Source organism: Tenebrio molitor, chromosome 5 (genome assembly GCF_963966145.1).
Source record: "Tenebrio molitor chromosome 5, icTenMoli1.1, whole genome shotgun sequence".
Taxonomy (NCBI): Eukaryota; Metazoa; Arthropoda; class Insecta; order Coleoptera; family Tenebrionidae; genus Tenebrio; species Tenebrio molitor.
Genome location: NC_091050.1, coordinates 1,153,113 through 1,178,601, shown reverse-complemented (window position 1 = coordinate 1,178,601; position 25,489 = coordinate 1,153,113). Strand labels below are relative to the sequence as shown.

Here is a 25,489-nt window from a genome sequence, read left to right as displayed (position 1 = left end):
ATAGTTCAAGTGTAAAGAATGCGGATTTGGATTTATTCTAACAACAACAAACTGTTTGCTTAATAACTTTACTCCAATCGTCAACTTCCACTTGAAATAATATCAAGACATGATCAATTGCGTAACTGTTTCCAATAAATATCTCCGATGACACTCACGACACCGGCAAAAGTCCAGATTTCTTCACCATGTTGTAGAAAATTCCATCTTTGTTTTGGAGCAGATTGTCAGGATGGTCATATTCGACGATTTGTCCCTTGTCCATGACAATCACTTTGTCCGAATTGATAATGGAATGCAATTTGTGCGCTATGGTGAAGACCGTACACGTTGCAAAATTCTTGCGTATGGTTTCGTGTATCAAAGCATCTGTTTCTGGATCCATATTGGCTGTGGCCTCGTCCAAAACGATGATCTTGTTGTTGCGGATGAGAGCCCTCGCCAGACAAATCAGTTGTCTTTGCCCCACACTGAAGTTGGACCCGTTTTCGGTGATCTCGTGGTCCAAATCAGGAACAAGTTTCTTCAGGTGTGCGGTTTCCACAGCTCTCCAGATCTCGTCGTCGGTGTAGAGTCCTTCTGGATCAATGTTGTCGCGGATTCGTCCCATGAAGAGAACGGGATCTTGAGGGATGATGGAAATGTGTTTCCTGAGGAAGTCCAGTGAGAGAGATTTGATGTCCACACCGTCAATCGTGATTCTTCCTTTTACTTCGTACAGTCGGAACAAAGTGGAGATGATCGACGACTTGCCAGCTCCTGTTCTACCAACGATTCCGATTTTCTCTCGAGGGTAAGCCGTGAAATTTACATCTTTCAAAACATACTCATCCGAGCTGTTGTACGACAAGTACACATCTTCATACTTGACCTCTCCTTGTTTTGGCCAGTTTTCCAAGACTTGTCCGTGCACGTTTTCCTGTTTCACTTCGGTGTATTCGAGCGCGCGTTCGACTGAAGTCATCGAGTTCTCGACTTCTGCCCATTGACGAATGCCCCATTGTAGGGTCCCAGTCATTCGAAGAGCTTGCGTAATCGCGAGACCAACACTACCAGAGAGGATCCCTACAAGCAGAGTCAACACAATTGTACCAGCCAAACTGCTAGATTTACCGTTGTCAAAAATCACAAATCTCCCCACTATCGTGGCGATGAAGAGGGTGCAAAGAGTGTCCAAACCGTAGGCGAAAGCTCTCATGGAGCACTGAAAAATATAAGAGGCTGAAGTGTACAAGTCCTGGTGTCTGTCAAACTCGTCTCGCAGTATTGCTTCAGCTTTGAAAGCTCGGATCGTCGTCAAGCCCTCCAGAGTTGCGTTCAAGTGACCAACCACAGGACTTCGTGCTAGAATTGGTCAAATTAGATTTTCTATTTGAACAAAGCAGAGTCTTACTGGTCGCGTCCAATCTCTTCAAACTGCGAGCGGTGGGTAGATAGTATCTTCGTATGATCGTCAACAATCCCAAGAACAACAGAGTTGGAATCAGGAAGACTGTGTTCACTGTTGCGATCAGCACCATTATCCCGACGACCAAAAGGACCGCCTTGAATGGAAGAATTTGCAATTTTGATTTTACAAATCTTCTGACTTACCCTAAACAGGTGATGGAATATGAAAGGCAAGAACTCATCCACAACTGTCAAGTCCTTCGAGAATCTGTTCAAAACGTTGCCGATGAAGTTTGTGTCAAAGAACTGCATTGTGGCGTTGATGATGTGGTCTGTCATGTGTTTGTGCAGATTTATCGAGGCTCGTTTCGCCGTCCCAAAAAGAGCGAAGGCTCTGCTGAGGTTGAAGACACCAGTGAGAATGATCATGATTGTGTACATGAGCAAAACATAGTCACGTCTTTCTGTGGTTTCAGTACGTTGGTGTTCCGTGATGTTGGTATCGTTGTAGATGGTGAAATTGGCGATTTTTTGTTCCAAATTTACCCTAAAACCAAGAGTAATTATTTTTTTTCTGTGGTGCCAAAAAGTACTTTACCATTGACTGACTAATTTGTCTGCATAGCTGTGGACAAACTGGGAAGTTCCGTACATTAAAAACACAAACAGGAAGGCGAAAACTCCTCCGCCGAAGCGTACATATTTCGCATAGACGGCATAGTCGACTTCTCCTTCTTTCTTCACTTCTTGGTACACCTTCCTCTCTGTGGTTGTTTCAGTAATGAGTTTGGTCTCTTCAGTGGTGTCTTCTTCTTCGATCAGATCGTCAGCCGGTTCTTTTTTCTCATCTTCTTCTAGAATATCTTCCAAAATATCTTTTTCGGAGACTTCGGATGACTTAACAACAGACGTGACAGTCCCGTGGTGCATAATCACCACCCGGTCGACCTCTTTCACGTGACTTACATTGTGACTAACAAAAATGACCAGTCTGTTTTGCAAGAACTTCATGATACACTCTTTGAATATGAAGTCGCTCACGTGAGCGTCCAGAGCTGACAGGCAATCATCCAAGAGATATATTTCAGCGTCTTTGTAGATCGCGCGAGCTAGATTGATCCGAGATTGTTGTCCTTTGCTCAAATTGATCCCGCGATCTTCGACAATGGTACTGTCTCCAGCCGAGAGCAGTTCGAAGTCGTACACCAAAGCACAAACTTTGAGTACTTCTTGGTACCGAGCTTCGTCGTATTTTTCCCCAAACAGGATGTTCTGTTTGATGGACGAAGGGAAAAGCCAGGGTTCTTGAGACGCGTAAGATACTCTCCCTTGAGTGACTATCGTACCGTCCGAAGCTTCATAATCTTTGAGTATTGTTTTCAACAAGAAGCTTTTTCCGCACCCTACCGGTCCAGTGATCAGAGTAACTCCCATGTCCAGATTCAAGTTGATGGAGTGGAGGATTTCTTTCTGCTTGAATGAGACGCTCACGTTTTTGAGACTTACTTTGGGCTTGATCGTCAAATCAGTACTTTCGGGATCGGCTTGGACTTCCAAAGCTTTCAAAACATTTCCAAGTCTTTTGATAGCAGCAACAAGCTCAGCGCTTTGGGCGATAGCAATAGGGAAGTGGACGCTCATCGTGTGGGTCAAGATTTGGAAGCAACTGTCAATGAAGTAGACGATTTCAGCGGTCACAGCGTTTCCCAACCATTTGTAAGTCATGACGAGGAGATAGAATGCGATCTTGCTGTTCAAAGACCCAATCTGCAAGACTATGAATTTCACGTAGAAGATCGTGTGCATGCTCTTAATTTCCTTTCTGAAACACACCAAATAGATTTTTGCAAACCAACGAAAACTCTTACATTCTCGCTTGGGTCACTTTGTTGTTGAAGAATTTTTCCCAAGTGTACATTTTGATTATTCTGATGGCAGAAAGCGTCTCTTGGGTCATCTGGAGTCTGTCATCTGTCTTCTTGCACATCTTCATGCGCAGCTTCGTCGCCAGGCTCCCCATGAAAACTAAACTTTACGTAGATTGTTTGTAGAATGTTTGCTACTTACTCTGCAGAGGTAAGACAATGAGGAAGAAACCCACTCCTGCCAGTGCTGCCAGGCCGATCTTTCTGTACACCACGTAGCAGATGACCGCCGTTTTGACAATTCCGATCCACAAGTCGTTAGCAAAATGGACGAAGCTCTCAAAGGACAGGACGTCTTTGGTGATCAGAGTCACTATTTTTCCTATGGAGATGTCGCTCAGTCGCGACGGACTCAGCCTCAGAGCTTTTCGGTAGATGAAGGAACAGAAAGCTGTCCGGATACGGATGCCCAATCCTGTCACGGCCAAGTGATAGTTGTGCGCATAGACACACTCGACAAGGTTGACTCCGAGCAAGAGTCCTGCATAGAAGTAGGCGTCTTGTTTGGTTAGTTCTGTCTGGCCAGGATTGAAGTACGAGATTAGTTTGCTCAAAGCTCGCGGTTGCACGATTCTAAAAACCAAACATTCAACACTGGTAACAACTCGTGCAAATCTTTACATCATGGTTGTTTTGACGACCAGTTGGGACAAACCCAAGAGGAAGTATTCCCATCCGTAACAAGCCCACAACAGGCGCAAAATCGAGTTCCTTTGACCCCTGCTCTTCTGTTTTTCCCATTCTTGCTCCAACTGGTCGCCCAGTTGTTTGGATCGGTACTTGGACAACACTTCGTACAAGTCATCTTCTTCCAAGTCGTGTTTGCACCCTTTTCTGAACAGTCTCAAAGTGTAACTGAAATAGTGTCTAAGTAGTACTGGTAGAACAAGATCAAGTCACAGCTTACAAGAAGGAAAGAAGAGAAACAATGTTTGCTTTTTCTCTGGGATGCGTTTTTCTGCGCTTTTGCTCGATGTGGTCCATGGTGGTACCGCTCGCACTCTCCAATGACCACAGACGTAATAAATAGATTACCCTTTGCAATTAACCGGTTATTGTCGCTTCTGCTACCACGTCATCGTACGAAATTTATTAAGATGTCACCAAATAAAGACTTCTTTAAGCGTTACTTGATTTATTGTACAATGGGCGACTTCAGACGTTCACCTGACAGCGGAAAATACCAACAGTTAGTGTTTACCTAAACCTCACTTCTTTGTTTCGTGTTATTTATTTTATCTACTTATCTTTGTATTGGATATGGTGCCACTTCGAAAATAGAGTCTGTTTGAACATCGTCGCAACGAGATGGTGAAATTGTAGACTATTTATTTTGCAGTACCGCTCAGTACTAATCCCAAAGTGTCGTTCATCTGTCTTTGGGGAAAACAACAAGTCCGTCGAGTTACACTTTTCAAGTACACATCTAAGAGGAAGTAAATAAAGATAAGCCAAGCGTTTATTTATATCACTATTGTGTACTTCAATACAACGTGATGATCTCGCTTTCAGGAAAAATGTCAAAATTTTTGCCATCCAAATTCATAACGATTTAATTTTAGAATTGTTTGTTTTACTGTCTTTGGTCACATTTTTGACTGACAAACTACGTTTTATTTTATTCCTAAAACAAAGACTTCTTAGAGGTAGTACCAGCAGTAAATATTTTGTTTTTTTTTTTTCTTTATTCGAGGTAGACTTGAGATACATGTTTATAGCAATAAGTTAACTAATAAAGACACCATAAATGAGAGTAGTGAAATATTCACAAATTGCAACCAAATAAATATGTAGGTGCTACAAGTACGCTGGTGGCAGCAGTCCAGACTTCTTCACCATCTTGTAGAAGGAACCGTCTTTGTTTTGCAACAGGTTGACAGGGTCATCGTACTCTATGATCTGTCCTTTGTCCATCACGATCACTTTATCTGAGTTGAGTATCGTGTGGAGCTTGTGCGCAATGGTGAAGACAGTGCAAGATGCGAAATTTTCGTGTATCGTGTCGTATATCAAAGAATCTGTTTCTGGGTCCATGTTGGCTGTGGCCTCGTCCAAAACGATGATCTTGTTGTTGCGGATGACAGCCCTCGCCATACAAATCAGTTGTCTTTGTCCCACACTGAAGTTGGAACCGTTTTCGGTGATCTCGTAGTCCAAACTAGGAACCAGTTTTTTGAGGTGTGCAGTTTCCACAGCTCTCCAGATCTCGTCGTCGGTGTAGAGTCCTTCGGGGTCGATGTTGTCGCGGATGGTACCAGTGAACAAAACTGGATCTTGAGGGATTATGGAGATGTGTTTCCTCAAGTATTCCAGAGAGAGTGATTTTATGTCAACTCCATCGATTATGATTTTTCCCTTGACCTCGTACAATCGGAACAAGGTGGCAATGATTGAAGACTTTCCGGCGCCTGTTCGACCAACAACTCCAATCTTCTCTCTAGGATTCGCCGTGAAGTTTATATTCTTCAAAACGTAATCTTCGGTGTTGTTGTACGACAAGCAGACGTCTTGGTACTTGACCTCCCCCTTGGTGGGCCAGTTGTCCAGACTCTGTCCTTGTTTGTTCTCCTGTTTGACTTCGGTGTACTCTAGGACTCTTTCAACGGAGGTCATCGAGTTTTCCATTTCTGCCCATTGACGTATGGCCCACTGGAGAGTCCCGGTCAATCTAAAAGCTTGCGTTATCGCAAGACCAACGTTTCCGGCCAAAGTCACTGCAAAAAACCAGATGAGACGGTTGAAACGAAAAATTGAGACACTTATTTACCATCGTGGAAAATCACAAATCTGAACACCACCATTGCGATGAACATCGTGTTGAGCGTGTCCAAGCAGTAGGCGAAGGCTCTCATGCTGCACTGGAAGATGTAAGTAGCAGAAGTGTAGAGGTCTTGGTGACGATCAAATTCGTCCCGCAGAATTTTCTCAGCTTTGAATGCTCTGATTGTGGTCAAGCCTTCCAGAGTTGCGTTCAAGTGACCAACCACAGGACTTCGTGCTATAGAAATGGTCGAATCAGTGTTGACACGATAAATCAGAAATTAGAAACTTACTAGAAGCATCCAGTCGTTTCAAGCTTCTTCCTGTTGGGAGGTACTGGCTTCGGATAAACGTCAAAAGCAGGAAGAACACTAGTGTGGGGATAAGGAAAGAAGTACTGACTGTGGCGATCAGGATTATCACACCGATTATCAACAGAAATGCCTGGAAGTAAGAAAGTGAAGGCATTGTCTATGCGTCATACTAAAGGTAGTACCCTAAAGACGTGGAAGAATACGAAGGGGATATGTTCGTCGATGGCGGTCAGATCTTTGGAGAACCTGTTCAGAATGTTTCCGATGAAGTTGGTGTCGAAAAATCGCATAGTAGCGTTGACTATGTGGTCCACCATGTACTTGTGCAGCTTGATGGAGGCTCGTCTGGCTGTGACGAACAGCGCCATGATCCTACCAAGTTCAAAAAATACTGTCAGTACCATCATTCCGCTGTAAAGGTGTTGAACAAAATCGCGAGTGTCTATAATTTTGTCTTGTTGGTCTTGAGTGATGTTCGTGCGGTTGTCAAAACTGAAGTTCGAAATCTTCTGTTCGTAGTTGACCCTTGAAATGCAATGTTAAGTGGTTTTTGTCGACAAAGAGTTGTACTCTTACCATGTGCTAACTAATTTGTCGGCATAGCTGTGAACAAACTGTGAAATTGCAAACACCAGCAGCACCAATCCAAATACGAAGAAACCCCCACCAAACCTTATATATTTCGCGTAAACCGCCAAGTCTACTTTTCCTTGCTTTTTCACTTCTTGATAGACCTTCTTTTCTGTGGTAGTCTCCGTGATCAGTTTGGTTTCTTCAGTGGGGTTTTCGTCGTCTTCTTCTTCCAACACATCAGCTGTGCCTTCCGTTTCCTTGGCGTCGATAATTTCCTTCAGGATTTTCTGTTCGGCGATTTCTGAAGACTTGACACACGACGTTATCGACCCGTTGTGCATGATCACCACGTTGTCCACCTCTTTGACGTGGTTTACGTTATGACTGACGAAGACGACCAACTTGTTCCTCAAGAATTTCACGATGCACTCTTTGAAAATAAAATCGCTGACGTGAGCATCCAGAGCTGAGAGACAATCGTCCAACAAGTAGATCTCGCTGTCCTTGTAAACCGCCCGCGCTAGATTGATCCTGGCTTGTTGTCCTTTGCTCAGGTTGATTCCGCGATCCTCGACGATGGTCCTGTCGCCTTCGGACAACAACTCGAAGTCGTAGACCAAAGCGCAAACCTTGAGAACCTCGTTGTACCTGTCTTCGTCGTACTTCTCTCCGAAGAGAATGTTCTGTTTGATGGACGAGGGGAAGAGCCAGGGTTCCTGCGAGGCGTAAGACGCTCGTCCTCGGACGTCAAGGCCGCCGCTCGAAGGCACATAGTCCTGGAGGATCGTCTTCAACAGGAAGCTTTTGCCGCTACCTACGGGACCAGCAATAAGAGTGACCCCCAAGTCGAGGGACAGACTGATCGAATGGAGAATTTCTTTTTCTTTGAAGGTGACGCTCACGTCTTTTAGAGTGATTTTTGGTTTGATGCTCAGGTCTTGGTCCTGGGAGTCGGGCTGGATCTCGAGCGCCTTCAACACGTTTCCGATTCTTTTGACCGCAGCTACGAGCTCAGCGCTTTGGGTGATTCCCAGAGGGAACAGGATACTCATGGTGTGGGTGATGATCTGGAGGCAACTCTCTACGAAATAGACGATTTCTGCGGTGATGTGGTTGCCGAGCCAGGTGTAGGTCATGATGAGGAGATAGAACGCCATCTTGCCGCTCAAATTGCCGATTTGCAACACCAAGAACTTCACGTAGAAGATGGTGTGCATGGTTTTGATCTCTCTCCTGCAAAGACACTTCCAGAATGTTTTTGGACAAAGCGATCAAACTCACCGTCTGAGTTCTGCGATTTTCTTGTTGAAGAACTTTTCCCAAGTGTACGTTTTGATGATCTTCACCGCAGAAAGAGTCTCTTGGGTGAGTTGCAGTCTGTCGTCTGATCTTTTGCACATCTTCATGCGGAGCTGTCCCGCCAGTTTGCCCATGTACGCTGCAACGCACATGTTTGCATTGTTTGCATTTCAAAATGGACGTCACCTACCTTGCAGTGGTAACATGATGACGAAGAAGATTACTCCTGCGAAAGCTGCAACTCCAATCTTGTCCCAGATGATGTAAAAGACAATAATAGATTTGACCACACCGATCCACAGATCGTTGGCAAAATGGATGAAGCTTTCAAAGGAGTGGACATCTTTGGTGATCAGAGTGACGATCTTGCCGATGGAAATGTCGCCCAGTCGTGTGGGACTCAGTCTCAGGGCCTTCCTGTAGATGAAAGAACAGAAAGCTGTCCGAACTCTGATCCCAAGACCTGTCACAGCTAGATGGTAGTTGTGGACGTACACACAGTTGACCAGATTGACTCCGACCAGAAGACCTGCATAAAAGTAGGCATCTTTTTTGGTCATCTCCGTCTGGTTGGGGTCAAAGAATGAGATGATTTTGCCCAAAGCGCGCGGTTGGACAAGACTGAAATGCATAGATTAGGCGAGAAAGAAGAAAACAGTCGAGACTTACATCAAGATGGTCTTGATGGTCAACTGTGTCAGTCCCAGGAGAAAGTACTCCCATCCGTAACAGGTCCACAAGAGGCGAAAGATCGAATTGTTCGGTCCTTTTTTCTTCTGTTTCTCCCATTCTGCTTCTAACTGGTCTCCTAGTTGTTTGGACCTGTAGTTGGTCAGGACTTCGTACAGATCGTGCTCTTCCAAGTCCCTTTTGAGCCCCTTTCTGAACAACTTGAGAGTGTAGCTGAAAAATCACGCTGGAGAATACTTAGTCGTAAGATGGTAACAACGCCTTACAAGAACGACAGAGAAGACAAGATGTTGGCTTTTTCTCTGGGGTGAACCTTCCTCTGCGATTTTCCGATGTGGTCCATTCTGCGTGCACTCTCTCAGACCACCACACACAAAATAACCGATTTTTAGGAAGAAAGGACTATAATGATATCTAATCAAAGTAAATCTTCAAATAATAGAAATACCTTGGTTCAGCTATTTTAATTCGTGCACAATAGCACCTCCTATAATTACCTTTTACGACTGCTTTGGTAAAACCTGCTAACTCACCCGCTTACGTTCGAATTAATTTGTCAAGTTAACAATTGGACGTCTTAGTTTCGGATTAAATTTATATAAACAGAAATTCTCGAATCTCATCGTACGAGACGGAACGTCATCGCTCGCACTTGCAATATCATTAATTGCTTTGCGATTGTGCTTTACATTGAAAAACAATTGTGTGGATCGTAAAGAATCTGTAAACAAATCAACCAGATGAGAAATAGTTTTGTTTGCATCGGAAGAATAGTGCTATCGCCACTATCTTATCTCACATGGCAATTAAACTTGATACATTAATTAGTCGATGCATTTGCAATATCGTTAAGATTGTGTTAAAACATAATTAGTGCGCTGCTAAGCATAATACAAACAATGGAACAGCCGGTGGAAATTTGTAAGTGTACATTGTGGAAGAGATTTAAATTTGTCGGTCTTGACAATTTATTAATTTTCCCACAACTATCAAAGCTCTATCAGTATCATTATTCGATCGGTGTAATTAAGCAACTTTCAGCGTAGTCACTGTTTGGATGGGTGGCCGCAGGGGAAAACTGCGCTCTATTGTAGCTTCACTATTTCATAGCTTCATTGCTTGATTTAAGTATTCTCTGTAATAATGTCGTATATTTTTATTGACTGATACAACCTATCTGGCAGCTCTGTAAAACATTTGGTCGACCGAAAAGTCGTACGGCAGGAATTTTACAGCGCTCCAACTAATGAGGCACTCGGCTTCGCCTCATGCCTGAAACCTAGTTTTATTTATTAATTGTGACTTAAATAAAATTGTCATGTGAATATTTTTCATTTTCCTTTTTGTCAGTTTCAAAATAAAAAACAGCAAAGCTCCCTTCACAGTTTCTTAGAATTTGACTTGCATTAAAATGTTTACATTTTGTAATCACAAACAATAAAAAGCTTAACCAAACCTACTGTTGTGTAAATGTTTGAAGTCAGCTGTACATTGTGTACACTCTGTTAACACCAAACACCTGACAAATCTTTAGATAAACCCTTGAATACATAAAGCGGATGTTTACGGCAAACAAAATGATTGGTTGTAAAATAGTAATTAATTAATTGATTAAATGTACTCTATTCTTTATCTTGGTTAGTGTTCGATGCGATCAAGCAAGCCATGGGTAGCTTTGTAACTTTTACTTTTTCCGCCAAATTTTTGTGTGGTGTAAATCAACTATTAACTGTCATCGCTGTCATTCAGATTATCAGATTCCGAATCTTCGTCAAGCATTCATGTCCAAATCTCGCAATCTTATGTCGCAAAATGTGTATTGTAAGTGTATTATTATAAGCCGTAGACACCGATTCGTAAATTTAACCCTTCCCGCTCTGAAAATTATCGGCGTCCGTGAATGTTGCAAAAAAGTTTGGCTTTGAAAAATTAACCAGATTCTTAAACCATAAACCGGACCTAATTTGACCGGAAAGTGTGTGGCCGGTCTAGATCATTTTAAAATTCCCAAGTAAGTTATGAAAATTTTAGAAAACGATGCGATGTAAAGATGACACGTTTGAGGTTATGTCTCGAATCTCGATGCGTGTGAATAATGAGCAATTTAAGTAATTTAACCGGGAAAATAATAAATATAGTCAATTTTTTAATTATAGTCCGATGGATCAATTAATAAGAAGAGCAAGTTATATTGCTATCTCTTTTCAACATAATGTAAAACAAGCTATTAGATTCTTGTACGTATTTCATTAAGTCCGTCTCACTATGCATCTCGCTTTGGCATGTGCGATTAGAGCAAGATGCGGGTTGTACGTTTATTATTCCATTAGCGACGTCAAATTTTTAGGTTAGGTTTTAACTATCTTTGTGATCATTTCCGCCATATGATACCAAGGAAAAGATACGCAACTCTTTTTTGAACAGCAGCCACTGGTAGAAGTGGACCATTATTATCTCGTTTCCATGTAAAATACGTTAACAAATTTCTCATTAGCGTGTAAGGGCATTGACCTTACGTGTCATTGTCGAAACAAAATCGAGGAAGAAAGAAAGACAGTCCAAACCTGGTTGTTTAGCGTTGTTTTCAACAACTTTTAATGATTGTATTTTACCTCTTACTTGATAAATACTTAGTTATCAAAAGAGTTCTGAAAAGAACTGTTTTTGAAAAACAAAATGAAAACGGAGGAATGAATTTGCAGAAAAATCATGAAAGCACAAAAGAACACAACTCAAAATCTCGAAAATTTAAATTTGTAATGATATTTGTCTCAAGATGCCAACAGAAATTTTCAAATATTGGTAGCACCATGCACTGCTGTCAAATGTCAAAAGCAGACGCAGGTGCGCAGGTCATGTTGACTTCTTGATTCGGACTAAGCTCATCGGACTATAATAAAAAAAAATGGACTATAGAAAGACTTTGCGGCGTCTCTGTAAGTACATTATTGTAATATTTGAATATTTTTTAACAACTACCAACGCATTTTTCCATGGAAACTTTCAAAAATCCCTAAATTCAACTTTCCCTAAGACCCTCACCAAGATAAAGAATAGAGCGGACGGAATAGAGTATAGTAGGGGTTGTTTTGGGGTTTTTTGATGAACAACTCAAACTGTCTTTGTTTTTTCTTTTTTAATAAAATAATATACAGAGATCTCTTTCCAAAGATTGTCAACAACCAAATTCATTACATTTAATGGACGAAACTGCAATAAAACAATAAATTAACAGAACTCCTCGTTCTTTTCTCTTTCAGTTAGCTCTGCTTGATCATCTCCGCGAACAAACTATTTTTATTCTCGAGCAACTTATCCGGCTTGTCCTGTTCGACGATCCTCCCGTCGTCCACCACCATCACTTTGTCAGAAGCCAAAACAGAAACTAGACGATGAGCTATGATTATCACAGTGCACGCGGCGAAATTGTCTTCGATAACTTGGCGAATCAAAGAGTCCGTTTCGTTGTCCAAATTGGCAGTGGCCTCATCCAAAACCACGATCTTATTTTGGCGCGCTATGGCTCTAGCCAGACAGATGAGTTGCTTCTGTCCCGCGCTTAGATTGGCACTGCTGTCGACTTTGTCGCTCAGATTCTTCACGCAATCTTGCAGGTTGACAATCTTTATGATCTTCCAAATCTGTTCGTCTTCGCATTGTCCCAGAGGGTCGATGTTGTCGCGTATGGTTCCAGAAACTAGGACCGGGTCCTGGGGGATGATGGCGATGTTGGAACGTAGGAAGTTGAGGGAGAGGTCTTGGATCCTGACGCCATCAATCTCGACGATTCCTTCGATGTCGTACAGTCTGAAAAGTGTCGACACTATTGAGGATTTTCCAGCTCCGGTTCTTCCCACAATTCCCACTTTTTGTCTAGGCTCGATTGTGAAAGTGATCCCTTTTAGAACTGTTCTGTCGCTGTATTTCATGGAAACATTCTTGTAGCAGATTTTTCCAGATTTTGGCCAACTCTCCACAACTTCCCCATTCTTCTCCTCTTGGTCGATCTCAGTGTACTGCAAAACTCTTTCTACTGAAGTCATCTGGTTCTCAAAGTCGGCCCATCGTCTGATTCCGTATTGCAAAAGACCTGTCAAATGGAAAGCTTGAGTTATGGCAAGTCCAACATCACCGACGCTAGTGTCTGCAAATCAAGAGTCAAAACGATCTACTCTGGACCAAGCAAATCTCACCACCTTGAGGTCCCACTAGAAAGCGCACTATCACAATGCCAATGAAAAGAGAGCACATCAAGTCCAAAACAAACGCGAGCGCTCTCATGCTGTTGTGGAGGGTGTAGTTGACGGAAGTGTAGAGGTCTTGGTGTCTGTCAAACTCGTCCCTGATGATGCTTTGCGCTTTGAAGGCTCGGATCGTGGCGAGACCCTCCAGACTGGCGTTTAGGTGACCGAGGAGAGGACTCCGAGCTGGAATTAGAATGTGGGATCAAGCCTGGCAAACATTTTGACCTACTCGACGCCTCCATCCTTTGCAAGCTTCGCCCCGTCCTGAGGTAGATGAATCTGGATGCGTATGCGATGGCGAAGAAGATCCCAGCGGGGATTAGAAACATGGCGTTGACACTCGCCACCAAGAAGATGATTCCGAACATGACGAACATGAGCTGGAAGACTCGGTGAGAAGAGAAGAGTTGCACTCGTGGCAATCGCTTACCTCAAAGCATTCGTTCATCACGAAAGGAAGGTGCTCGTCGATGGTGCACAAGTCCTTGGAGAAGCGATTAAGTACGTTTCCTATGAAGTGAGAGTCGAAGAACGTCATCCTGGCATTGAGGATCTTCGCGATCATCACTTTGTGGATGTTGATCGACGCTTGCCGGTTGAAGCAGAAGAAAGTGAGGGCTTTGACCAAAGCGAGCCCCGTCGATGTTACTATGATGATGGTGTACAGGTTCAAGAGACTGGTTCTTTTGCTTTCGGCAGCGTCGAATTCAGAGACGTCTGTCAGGTTTTGGATTTTGTAGGTGGACAAGTTCTGTTCTAGCGTCACCCTGAAATGGAACTCGTCAAGTTGCGGTTTTCACTGGTTTTGTCAATTCACCAGGTGCTCACCAACTTATCACTATAACTCACTACCGACTGGACAACCACGAACATCACCATGATGAACGAAAAGGCCAAGTAGCCGCCCCCAAAACCTATATACTTTTTGTACGTGGCCGCATCCACCTTCCCAGTTTTTTTCACTTCTTTGTAGATATTTGTTGCCTCTGGTTCGGTCTCAGCTTTTTCAATAACACCACGGTCCTTGCACGCCACTTCCCTATTCTTCAGCAATTCGAACTCGACTTTTTCTCTACTGGCGCCATATTTGACAACTCCATTGTGGACTTCTATAATTCTATCAGCCGAAGGTACGTGGTCTTGGTTGTTGGTGACGAAGACGCAAAGTTTACCTTTCAAAAAATTCAAAATGCACTCTTTGAAGATGTAGTCGCTGACGTGACCATCCAGAGCTGCCAAGCAATCATCCAAGAGATAAATCTCAGCGTTTTTGTACACAGCTCTGGCCAGATTGACTCGAGCTTGTTGTCCTTTGCTCAGATTCACACCATTGTCACCCACTAGGGTGTTGTCACCATCACTGAACGCCTTAAAGTCCTGGTTCAAGGCGCAAATCTCCAAAACCTTCTTGTACCGCTCTTGGTTCAGTTTTTCCCCAAACAATATGTTGTGTTTGATCGTCGAAGGAAACAACCATGGTTCTTGTGAAGCGTATGATATTTTCCCATAAATTGTCAAATTGCCGTCGATCTTGCAGTCTTCTAGAATCGTCTTTAGAAATGTTGTTTTGCCGGAACCCACGTTACCAACCACTACATTCAACCCCTTCTCAACCTCCATGGTGACATCTTTGATAATTTCAACTCCTCTGATTTTGGTGGTGATTTTGTTTAGTACGATGGCAGGGTCTTTGGTCGTGATTTCTATGTGGTTGCGAGGTGTTGGTACCTCTTCGGCGTTCAAAATACTGTCAAGTCTGATCAGCGTGGCGTTGAATTCTGCCCCAAATGCTATTCCCAATGGAAGCATGATGCTCAACAGATGTCTCAATTTGTGGAAGCAGCTCTTTATGAAGTAGACCACCTCAGCTGTGACATAATTGCCCAACCACACATACGTCATGATAAGAAGATAAAAAGCTATCTTCGCCGAAAGACCACCGATGACAATAATGATCACCTTCATATACACCAGTTTAAATATAGAGTTGACTTCTTTCCTAAAATCACATGGTCATTGCTTGTTGTCAGTCTACGAACCGTTTACTTTCTCGACGACGTAATTTTTTTGTTGAAGAAACTCTCCCAAGCGTACATCTTGATTGTTTTGATCGTCGACAAAATCTCTTGGGTCAACTGGATCCTCTCGTCCGTCTTTTTGCTCGTCTTCAGACGAAACGTTGTCGCCATTTTCCCAATAACCACTGAAATGTCGACACCACAATGAGGAACTAGAGTACTATTTACGCACCTTGCAGTGGTAACACTACCAGGAAGAATCCGACGCCGGCAAAGGCCGCAACTCCGATTTTTCCGTAGATCAAGTAGCAGATTATCGCGGTTTGGATCAAGCCGATCCAGATGTCGTTGCCGAAGAGGACGATCATTTCGATTGCCATGATATCTTTGGTGATGAGAGTGATGATCTTGCCCATGGTGATGTCAGAGAGCGACGTTTCGGTCATTTTGAGCGCTTTGCGATAGACGAACGAGCAAATTGCAGTTCGGATTCGTATTCCGAACTCTGTCAAAGAGATGAGGTAGTTTTGGGTGTAGACGAAATTGACGATGTTGAGGCCTATGACTGTTGCTGCGTAGTAGATGGCGTCTTCTTTGGTGAGGTCTGTCTGGCCGGGGCTGAAGTAAGAGACGAGCTTGCCCAAAGCTTGAGGAACTGTCATACTGAAACAAAAAAATCATCTGATCTTTGACAATTTTGAAAACCTTCCAATTTTTTTTCCTGTCTTTTTGAGGGTTTGCATTTTGAAAAATTGAACTGCCGATTCCAGGAGCGCGATATTTGATTACCGCACTTCATAAACATAGTAATTACGTTACGTAACGTACGTAATGATAGCCACGCGACAAGCGAACGTAATTGTACCATCGTGCAGACCATCACGCCGCTACCTTGAAATCTGGGAACGCCTCCAGCTCTTCAATTAGAGATTAGTTTTCAACAAAAAGAATTGATTATTTTAAGGGTTATCTGGGAATGCAATAAATGTGCAACGTACACGAGAACGGTCCTCATTATGAGCTGCATCACACCATACATCATATAGGTCTTCCCGAAGCAGGCCCACAGGACTCGGACCAGCGACGGTCGTTTGTTCTTCTTCTTGTCGACCTCCCATTGGGTCTCGAGCAGGTCCCCCAGGGTCTTCGATCGACAGCTTGTCAAAACTTCGTAGAGGTCGTCTTCGTCGAGGTCCTTTTTGAAGCCTTTTTTGAAGAGATCGAACGAGTAGCTGCAAAAAAATGTTTCTGGTTGTTTCGGGGGATTGGGGCGGGTTCACTTACAAGAATGTTATCAAGGATAAGATGTTGGCTGTTTCTCTGGGATGTGGTTTTTTGTCGGCTTTGAATCCCTGATCCATCGCTTAATCAAAACCGCTGACACGTTGGACACAATTCTTGATCTATCTCGCAGCGGATGCGGCGCTAATTTATATGTTTACTAAGTTAGCATAGGCGGAACTAAAAGCAGGCTGAAAGGGTCGAATTTGTGTCATTTTACTGGTAATAAATAATTTCATTTGTATCAAGTTTCCGACAAGGCATCACCAAGACCCTAGTATAAAAATTTGCATTTTTTAAAAATTCATTAATGAGTCACCCTCGGTTTTTTTGTAAATTTTCGGAAAATGGTTTATATCGTTTTTAGTTGCAACCAGCAAGACGCCCATATCTGAATTCTATACAATATTTTTATTACTCCAGAATGGCGTTTGTGGCGTATTCATACGTTACAAAATACACAACTCTGAATACACATGGAAAAATAGTATACAGGGTGTCTTAAAATTATCTTATTCCGAGTTCGGGGCTTAGTAAGGGACATCCTTTTGAGCAAGTAAAAATGTTCAAAAAAAAAAATTGCTGTCACTTTGAAAAAAATATCAAAGTTGCCAATATCTGTTCAAAAGTACCTGATTAATAATCTAGCTATGTTGTACTTCCCTTTTGAACAAAAATTGGAAAAATAAAACTTTTATTTTTTTGAGATAAAGCTGTTTTTTCAAGAAATGTCTTTTCATTTATATTTTAATATTTTACATAATCATCCTCACCATATTTGAAAATGAATGTCAACCATTTATATTTTTTATTTGAAGAAAACATGATGAAAAGTTTGAACCTTCAGACCCATATATCTTTGTAAAGACCCCCCCCCCGATATTTTTTATTTTATTTTTTCGAGGTTCCTGAGATTTTTCGCTACAAGACCCTCGACTTGAAATACGTTAATTTTGCGACACCCTGTATATGTACTATTTTTTCCTCTTATTTAAGAAATGTTAAGAAACCAGAAATTATTTTACAGTAGAAGATTGGGTAGAGTTTTGAAATAATTATTTACATTAGAGTACGGTAGGGGCATTTTACAGCACGAAAACTAGGTTTCAGGCACGAGGAGAAGCCGAGTGTCTGATTTGTTGGAGAGCTGTAAAATACCTACTGTATTATACTTTTCGGTTGAAATTTACAACATCCGTCGGTAAATCGCAGCTACCTAAATTGAAATATTGCATAATCGCGACAAAAAAAATTGCAGCAAGTATAAAATAACATTTTTGATTTCGTAATTTTATTGTAGTGTTCCTGGAATATACATTGTGTTTTGTATAAGCCGCATTAAACGTGACTGTCTTAAATAGTTGATTTATTTAATTATCATTGACTGTGGTACTTTCCCATAAAAACCATACTTATTTGTGTTTATTTAGTCGTCTAAATTTAAATATTTACGATTCTCGTGCGATGTTTTGAAGCGCAAGAAATTGATAAGATGACACCCAAGACAATGACTCATTTACAAAATTTTTCAGGAAAAACTATCTCGCTCTTTTACCATTCCAATGGTCACAAAAATCTTTCTGTGAAACTTCTAACTTGTTTACAAAATTTTGGGGTCATTTTTGAAATTTTTTAGAACGTCCTACTTCAACAGTACTTTTCTTTGTACAAAAACTGTTAAAATCTCTGATATCCCACGATAGAAAAAAACTGATGAAAAACAAGTGTTTTGTTGGGCATCCGGTGTGGTAATAAACATATCTCTAATATATTAAATAACTGTAATGACGACTGTGACGCAAGGAATTTTATTATTATTGTCATTAAATCAGTCAGAGGCGGAACATTGAAAATCTCACTACAACAAAATATTCATTTATTTATTAACACTCTGAAAGAATCCATTTTTATTTTGCAACAGCTGCATCGGCTCTCCGAACTCCTTGATCTTCCCCTCGTCCAAGACGACAACTTTGTGGCAACTCTTAACCGACAACAATCTATGAGTGATGATTATGACAGTAGACTGAGCGAAATTATTTTGGACGGCTTCTTGTATCAAAGCGTCGGTTTCGTCGTCAACGTTTGCTGTGGCCTCATCCAGAACGACAATTTTGTTCTTGCGGAGAATCACACGAGCCAGACACAGCAACTGCTTCTGACCGGCACTGAGAGTCGCTCCTTTGTCGACTCTCACCCCGAGATCTTCAATCACGGTGTTGAGTCTCAAGTCGCAGAGGACCTTCCAGATTTGGTCGTCTTTGAACCGCCCCAGAGGGTCCAGATTCTCTCGGATTGTCCCAGAGAAGACGTAGGGGTCTTGCGGGATGACCGAGATGTTGGAACGAAGCCAATTTAAAGACACTTCTTGGGTGTTGACACCATCGAGAGTGATTGTTCCTTGGGTCGGGTACAAGCGCATCAAGCTCGAGATGATCGATGACTTCCCAGCTCCAGTTCTACCAACGATTGCGAGTCTTTCTCGCGGCTGGATCTTGAAGTTGATGTCATTTAGCATGAGTCTGCTGGTGTAGGTCATGGAGACGTGGTCGAAATTGACTGAACCGTCTTTGGGCCAACCTATCAAGATTCTTCCTCTGTTGTCTTCTTCTTCCAAACGCGTAAACTCCAAGATCCTTTCCACGGACACCATCAGATTCTCACAGTCTGCCACGCTTGTTATCCCACTGGTGATAATGTTGACTATGACCAGCGACTGCGTAATCGCAAGACCTACATCTCCGACGCTGGTATCTTAAAATTGTGTTATCAATTGAGAGAAATTGCTCTGGAAGAGATCTACCTAGACCAGTTACCAAAAACTGCACAAAAACCACACTGATGAAAATGGTACCGAGCAACTCCAAGCCGAACGAGATGGCAATAAAGTTGGCACAGACCATGTAGAGAGCAGAAGCGAAGAGATCCAGATGGTTGTCAAACTCTCGACTGACGATGTTTTCTGCCCTGCTGGCTCTTATGGTACTAAGGCCTTCCAAAGTGGAGTTCAAGTGGCCCAACGTGGGACTCCTGGCTGCAATTGCTTGTGAAAAAGGTACCAAAGATATAGAAAAGATCTTACATGCGACGTGGAGTCTCTCAAGATTTCGCCCGGCTGGTTGGGAAAAATGTTTGAACACGTTGGCGAGTACGAAGACCACTAAGAGTTCTAAGAAGAACACGAGGTCGACTGTGGTTAGCAGAATGACGCCACCAGAAGCGGTAAAGATCATCTGCAACAGTACTATTGATTTTTTTGAATTTTTTTTACTGAACCCTCACCAATAGACAATCGATCATTACGAACGGGATGGTTTCATCCACGGTGACGAAATCTTTGGAAAATCTGGTCAAGATGTTACCGATTAAGTGGGAGTCGAAGAAGCGCATGGTACTGTTCAGTACGTTTCGTACCATGGCTTTGTGCATGCTTATGGAAGCTAGTCGCGCAAAAGCGAAAAATGCAAACAATCTTATCAAAGACAACACGATCGAGGTGATGGCAACTATGACGTAAAACCTCAAGCTCGAGGTTCTTTCGTCGTAAAGGGTTTGGTACTCGGTACTGCTTTGGTTCATTGCTGTGTAACTAGACAAATTGTGTTCCAAAGTCACCCTACAAGACAATCTCGAAGATTTAGAACAATTGACAGCGCTATTCCTCACCATTGACTTAGCAGCTTGTCACTATAACTGACAGCGCTTTGAGCTGCAACAAAAAGTGCTATAATTACGGAAAAAATTGCGACACCACCCCCATGAACCACATATCCATGGTAGTCCCTCAAATCAACCTTCCCACACTTCTTGTATTCATGGTAAAGCTGCTTGGTCTCTACGATCTCTTCAATCTTCCCATCATATTGTTCACTGCTGATGGTATTTTCGTCCATCGGTTGTGGTTTCATTTTTTGAGTAAATTCAATCGACCCACGATTGACAACCAGTACTCTGTCAGCTCTGTGCGCGTGGTCCAGATTGTTGGTGACGAAAACACAAAGCTTACCTCTCAAGAACTGTACAATACACTCTTGGAAGACGCTATTGCTGACTTGAGGATCCAGAGACGCTAAACAATCATCTAGTAAATATATGTCGCTCTTTTTGTACACTGCCCGCGCCAGATTGACCCTAGCTTGTTGACCTTTGCTCAGATTTATCCCCCGTTCCGCTACAATCGTGGTGTCACCATTGTCGAATAGCTTCAAGTCGCGGTTCAAAGAACAAATCTTGAGCACTGCTTTGTAGCGCTCTTCGCAAAACTCTTCGCCAAAGAGGATGTTGTTTCTGATGGTCGACGGAAAGAGCCAAGGTTCTTGAGACGCGTAAGAAATAGTTCCGGTGGTTTTGATCTCGCCGTTGAAGGGACAGTCTCGCATGATCACCTTAAGAAGTGTTGTTTTTCCAGAACCTGTACGTCCAACAACAACGTTGAGACCTTGACTGATGGTCGTAGACACATTTTCGAACACTTTGGTTTCAAGAACCTTGACCGAAACTCTCTTCAAAATGATTTTGGGAGTTTTGCATTCAACTTCCTGTGGTTTTGGGGTGAGTTCTTCAGCCACCAAAACACTCTCTACTCTGTGAGCTACCGCGAACACCTCGAAAAGACTGGAAAAACCGAAAGGTATGTTACTGAGGGACTCCTCGAGGTTGTTGAAGCAGCTCAAGATGTAGTAGACCACTTCGGCGGACACGTTATTGCCCATCCAGACGTAAGTCATCAAGAAAATGAAGAAGGCGAGTTTAGAAGAGACGGTACCGATTATCCCGATCCAGACCTTGGTGTAGAAGAGCTTGTGGAGCTTCCTCAACTCGTGCCTAAAACAAGCATTTAAAACAGTTGTCCTAAATGGGTACTTATTGGAAGAGTTCACTTTCTGGCATCTCCTATTTTCTTCTCGAAAAATTTTTCCCAAGTGTACATCTTGACGACTTTGATCGCTGAAAGAACTTCTTTGATCAGTTCTAGTCTCTCGTCGGTTCTTCCGCTGCACTCCAGTCGAAGCTTGTACGCCATTGCCCCAATGAACACTAAAAAGGGTCATTTGTCTTTTCCCAAGCTATTTCACACTTACTTTGTACCGGTAGTACGACTAGAAAGAAGAGAATCCCAGCAAAAGAAGCCAGGCCTATTTTGCAATAGATCAAATAGCAAGTCATGGCAGTTTGAAACAAAGAGATCCACAATTCATTTGCCGACGCGACGATCATTTCTAAAGCGTCTAGATCTTTGATTATGATGGTGGAGATCTTCCCAGCAGTCACTTCGGACAAAGATTCGGGAGTCAGCTTGAGCGACTTCCTGTAGAGCAACCCGGAAACTGCAGATTTCATCCCAAGAAACACTTCCACCAGAGCTATTCTGCAATTGTACGCGACGATCAGGTGGCCCACTTTGAGTCCTATCACCACACAAGCGTAGAAGATTGCGTCGTTTTTGGTCAGTTTCGTTTGATTTGGGCTGAAGTACGAAATCAGTTTCGACTGGGCCTCGGGGGACCACACCCTGGAAACGCCATGGTTGAAAGAGGTCAAAAATTTTGGCAACCTACGTCATTGTGATTTTCATGGCGAAGAGAATCGCCCCTATGGAGAGGTAAATTTTGCCGAAGCAGATCCACAGAGCGTGGCATATTGACGGTTTGGTGCGGTCGTTCTCCTTGATCCGCCACTGCTTCTCCAAGCGGTCTCCCATCTCTTTGGAACGGAAACTAGGCAACACTTCGTACACATCGCCAGATTCGAGACCTTGTCTATAACCTTTGACGAAGAGTTTTAGAGTGTAGCTGCAACAACAGACAAATTAGTGACGACAGTAGTGTCAAGAACAACTTACAAAAATGACAGTCGGGAAAATATGTTGGTGGTTGATCTCGGATTGGTTTTTCTCTTCGTCTTGTTATCCCTGTCCATCACTCGAATTTTAAACCAGTTGTACTTAAGTGTCTCGGTTTTTGGTTGCTCACACGTTACTCATCCACACAAGGAAGTTGTCTAATTCGGTGGAATTAATTTTTTTATTCACTTAAGATATAATTCGCAGCGGCGGACGTCTCTGAAAGATGTTTATTTACCTACACGTACTCAAATAGATTATTTCTTAACAATTAACTGAGCTGGGAATTAGATACCTACTTAATTCAAATTCACACGTGTTTTCGTTGTTAACCTTGGACAGGAAAAATATGTTGTTTGAGTTGTACGTATCAGTGTTTTCAGTTGATCAACTCCATTCAACTCGTTTGTCCAAATTGGAAACAATTTGGGAAGGTTCTGGAAACGAGGAAAAAAACACAAACACAACAAGGAAATTATTTATTTGACTGCACGATAAAAAAAATGTCTTGGTCCATTTCAAACCTTCAAACAACACATCGAAAAGTACGACAGAAACTGAAAACGAGAAACAACATTGCTTTAGTGCATTATATTGAGAAGAGTAGGGCAAATAGCGAGATCGAATTTCATTGGTGGCTCACCACAGCCTATTTAAATTATTTTTTTTTTTACCTGAATCATAATCCCTGTTTTCGACACTAAAATGCGTGCGAAAAAGGGCCTTTAAAACACTAAAGCTTTAAAGGTTGCTTAGTACCACCAAAAACCGGAAAATCACTTTACTGAAGATCAGTGAGACATTTTTAGTTCAACAGAACAAAATTCACCAAGTCTTGGTCCACAACACATTGCATCAGAACCAGTGGCGGCTCGTCAGGGGAAGCAAGGGAAGCAGTCCCTCCCCAAAAAAAAAAAACTGCACAAAAATGTCCTTATAACGGGTGACTATTAAAATTTTCACTTAGGGTTGGCTACGGATCATTCTTTATTTTCCCTTTTCCATTGCACCTTAGACACCGACAAGTTTGACATTTCGCGCCGTAAATGTTATGTTGATGCCGCGCAAAATGTATAGGTTATGTTTTAATTGTACTGACTGACATTTGTCGTTCGTTCTTGCGTATGTCTAAAGTAACAGAAAAAATAAAAACTCGTTCAAAGCCAACTCCAAGTGAAAATTTTAATAGTCAACTGTTACAAGATGTGCCTAAAAAGAGACGAGTCCCTTATTTATCGGTGGATTTTAATTATTTTACACCAAATTAAATGGTTGTGAATAGGCTACATAAGGACCTAATAAATTCACGTATACCCCTAAACGCTTCAAGGCTAAACTATCAAAATATATTTTTTTTTAAATAGGAACACAAACTTTTTTTAGTAATTCTGATAGAGATTTTTATTCTGAAAACGCTGGAATGAAGCACCTCTTGCACGTCGGCGCCATCAATCGAGATCTTTCCTTCGTAAGGCACAAACAAGTAGAATGCCAGAGATCTTATCAAAGAGAGTACCGTAGATGCTGCAATCGTGTTTCGTTCTTGTCTTTGTGGTTCATGAGATTTTGGTCTAAGGCGAGTCTGCAAACATCAAGTAGAATCACTGTCAAAAATTTTGACACGTACCAAGTGCCCATCTACTTGTCGCTGTAACTGCCGTTTGAGCCGCACCAAAGAGACCCATTATCACACAGAAGACAACAACTCCACGACCATACTGGACATATTTGTAGTAGTCCCTCAAACTGATCTTCCCTGGGTCTTTTGGTCTCACGGTAGACAGGTGTCCTAGCGGACTTTTCTTCGATTTTGTCTTCAATCGCAATCCAGACAATGTTCAAGTCCTTCGAAACCCTCCACGTCCTTGTTGAGGATCGTGGTGACTTTCCCGATTGTCACTTCGGACAAATCTTAGGGATCGAGTTTGATAAACTTTCTGTAAACCAAAGCATTAAACTGAGGGAAGATATGTTGACGACCTTGAGACCTAGCGTAGTAAATCGCATCCTGTTTGGTCAGTTCCCGTTGCTCGGTGCGAAATTAGCTTCGACAGCACTGTGGGCAACAGTTTTCTGAAAATTTCTTTCTTTTTAGTACTTTCTCGCGGGTTCAGTGTCTTACGTTATCCTGATCTTCACGACGAACATCCAACAGTCCTAGTAGGAAGAAAGTTTTTTCGAAAGCGACCCAACGCGACACAACGATCGAATTTCCCTCGTGTTTTCTTGCCTGTCCCACTCTTGTTCCAACTTGTCTCCCAAAACTTTGGACCGACAGGTTTGATCTTGAAACTGCAACACTTTGGCGGTGTTTGTCTGACAAAAATGCGGTACTTACGAGAACGCAACAGCGACAAGATGTTGATGATTTCTGTCGGAGGCGTTTCTCTCTTCAGATAGTGACCCCGATCCATGACTGAGTAATGATTTACAACTTAAGTGATGCTCTACACTGAAACGAGTTGTTCGCGCGCCGACACTGTTTATTCCAAGGATGTCGCTTAATTTGATCTGTGTAATTTCATAATTAAGTAAATCGGTGTCCGGCGGAAGACTGACCCGTGCGGAGAGAAAATTTAATTCGAGTCCAGCCATTGTAATCTTGAGAACACGTGTGTCATTTGCTCGGGAAATTTTAATCTGTTTTGACGCTTGTATAACTGTATCGATATAAACAATTCTTACAACGTTTACACGGTTGCCTTGTACCGCATTGTTTCTACAACTGGCCCTTCAAGTTGACTTCGAGGCAAAAATCAAAATGGCGTTTGTAGGCGGAGCTTTCCTTATTCACGATGCAGTTCGGATTCCCCCTTAATTTTTTTTTCCACCTGCAAAAAAAATCAAAGGCCATAGCTCCCTTCTTTTAAGTATCTGATGACGACGAATGTTGCATCGTCCGATTCCTCTCTTCGAGGTTCTTCTTTAGAGCCGAAAATAATGTATTTCGTCCTTTTTAACAACAAAATGCTTTATTTTGCCCTCCGGGCTTTCGTATTCCTAATTACAAACATAAACATAAAAATAACAATTTTTTATTCTCCCCCACGCCTCTCGTTCTCTATTCTTTCTCTCCTCTTCCATTTCTCTTTCATCCAACTCCCTGCCGTCTTCGCTCCATATTTCTCCCCATTCCCTTCTCTCCCTCTCTCTC

At 42.4% G+C, this 25,489-nt stretch overlaps 4 protein-coding genes across 8 annotated transcripts; all 4 read right to left on the bottom strand.

Annotated features, from left to right (window-relative positions):
* Positions 1-4: 4 nt before the first annotated feature.
* On the bottom strand, positions 5-4,700 carry LOC138130176 (probable multidrug resistance-associated protein lethal(2)03659). The gene is made up of 9 exons (XM_069046576.1): positions 4,222-4,700; positions 3,936-4,169; positions 3,457-3,887; positions 3,258-3,414; positions 1,988-3,211; positions 1,594-1,936; positions 1,394-1,544; positions 1,114-1,344; positions 5-1,065 (listed from the first exon to the last, which is right to left on the bottom strand). The coding sequence occupies exons 1-9, from the start codon at positions 4,296-4,298 to the stop codon at positions 155-157; spliced, it is 3,759 nt and encodes a 1,252-aa protein (XP_068902677.1). The 5' UTR covers positions 4,299-4,700; the 3' UTR covers positions 5-154.
* A 279-nt stretch (positions 4,701-4,979) lies between these two features.
* Positions 4,980-9,563, bottom strand: LOC138130175 (ATP-binding cassette sub-family C member 4-like). The gene is made up of 9 exons (XM_069046575.1): positions 9,217-9,563; positions 8,930-9,163; positions 8,451-8,881; positions 8,243-8,399; positions 6,965-8,194; positions 6,571-6,913; positions 6,368-6,518; positions 6,082-6,312; positions 4,980-6,028 (listed from the first exon to the last, which is right to left on the bottom strand). Exons 1-9 carry the CDS (start codon positions 9,291-9,293, stop codon positions 5,112-5,114), a joined length of 3,771 nt encoding a protein of 1,256 aa, XP_068902676.1. The 5' UTR covers positions 9,294-9,563; the 3' UTR covers positions 4,980-5,111.
* A 2,504-nt stretch (positions 9,564-12,067) lies between these two features.
* On the bottom strand, positions 12,068-16,638 carry LOC138131455 (probable multidrug resistance-associated protein lethal(2)03659). Its single transcript, XM_069048469.1, has 9 exons — positions 16,497-16,638; positions 16,211-16,444; positions 15,445-15,875; positions 15,241-15,397; positions 14,012-15,193; positions 13,625-13,961; positions 13,424-13,574; positions 13,147-13,377; positions 12,068-13,094 (listed from the first exon to the last, which is right to left on the bottom strand). Exons 1-9 carry the CDS (start codon positions 16,571-16,573, stop codon positions 12,211-12,213), a joined length of 3,684 nt encoding a protein of 1,227 aa, XP_068904570.1. The 5' UTR covers positions 16,574-16,638; the 3' UTR covers positions 12,068-12,210.
* A 1,714-nt stretch (positions 16,639-18,352) lies between these two features.
* LOC138130994 (probable multidrug resistance-associated protein lethal(2)03659) lies at positions 18,353-25,034 on the bottom strand. Of its 5 annotated transcripts, none has more exons than XM_069047738.1 (12): positions 24,324-25,034; positions 23,963-24,272; positions 22,635-23,917; positions 22,336-22,554; positions 22,052-22,285; positions 21,575-22,005; positions 21,374-21,530; positions 20,160-21,317; positions 19,776-20,109; positions 19,576-19,726; positions 19,297-19,527; positions 18,353-19,247 (listed from the first exon to the last, which is right to left on the bottom strand). In XM_069047738.1, the coding sequence occupies exons 4-12, from the start codon at positions 22,410-22,412 to the stop codon at positions 18,370-18,372; spliced, it is 3,651 nt and encodes a 1,216-aa protein (XP_068903839.1). In that variant the 5' UTR covers positions 22,413-22,554; positions 22,635-23,917; positions 23,963-24,272; positions 24,324-25,034; the 3' UTR covers positions 18,353-18,369. The 5 variants fall into 5 exon arrangements, with proteins under 5 accessions (XP_068903839.1, XP_068903840.1, XP_068903842.1 ...); XM_069047739.1 differs by having other exon boundaries at positions 22,635-24,272; positions 24,324-24,408; positions 24,458-25,034; XM_069047741.1 differs by having other exon boundaries at positions 22,635-24,272; positions 24,324-24,391; positions 24,458-25,034.
* Positions 25,035-25,489: the final 455 nt, after the last annotated feature.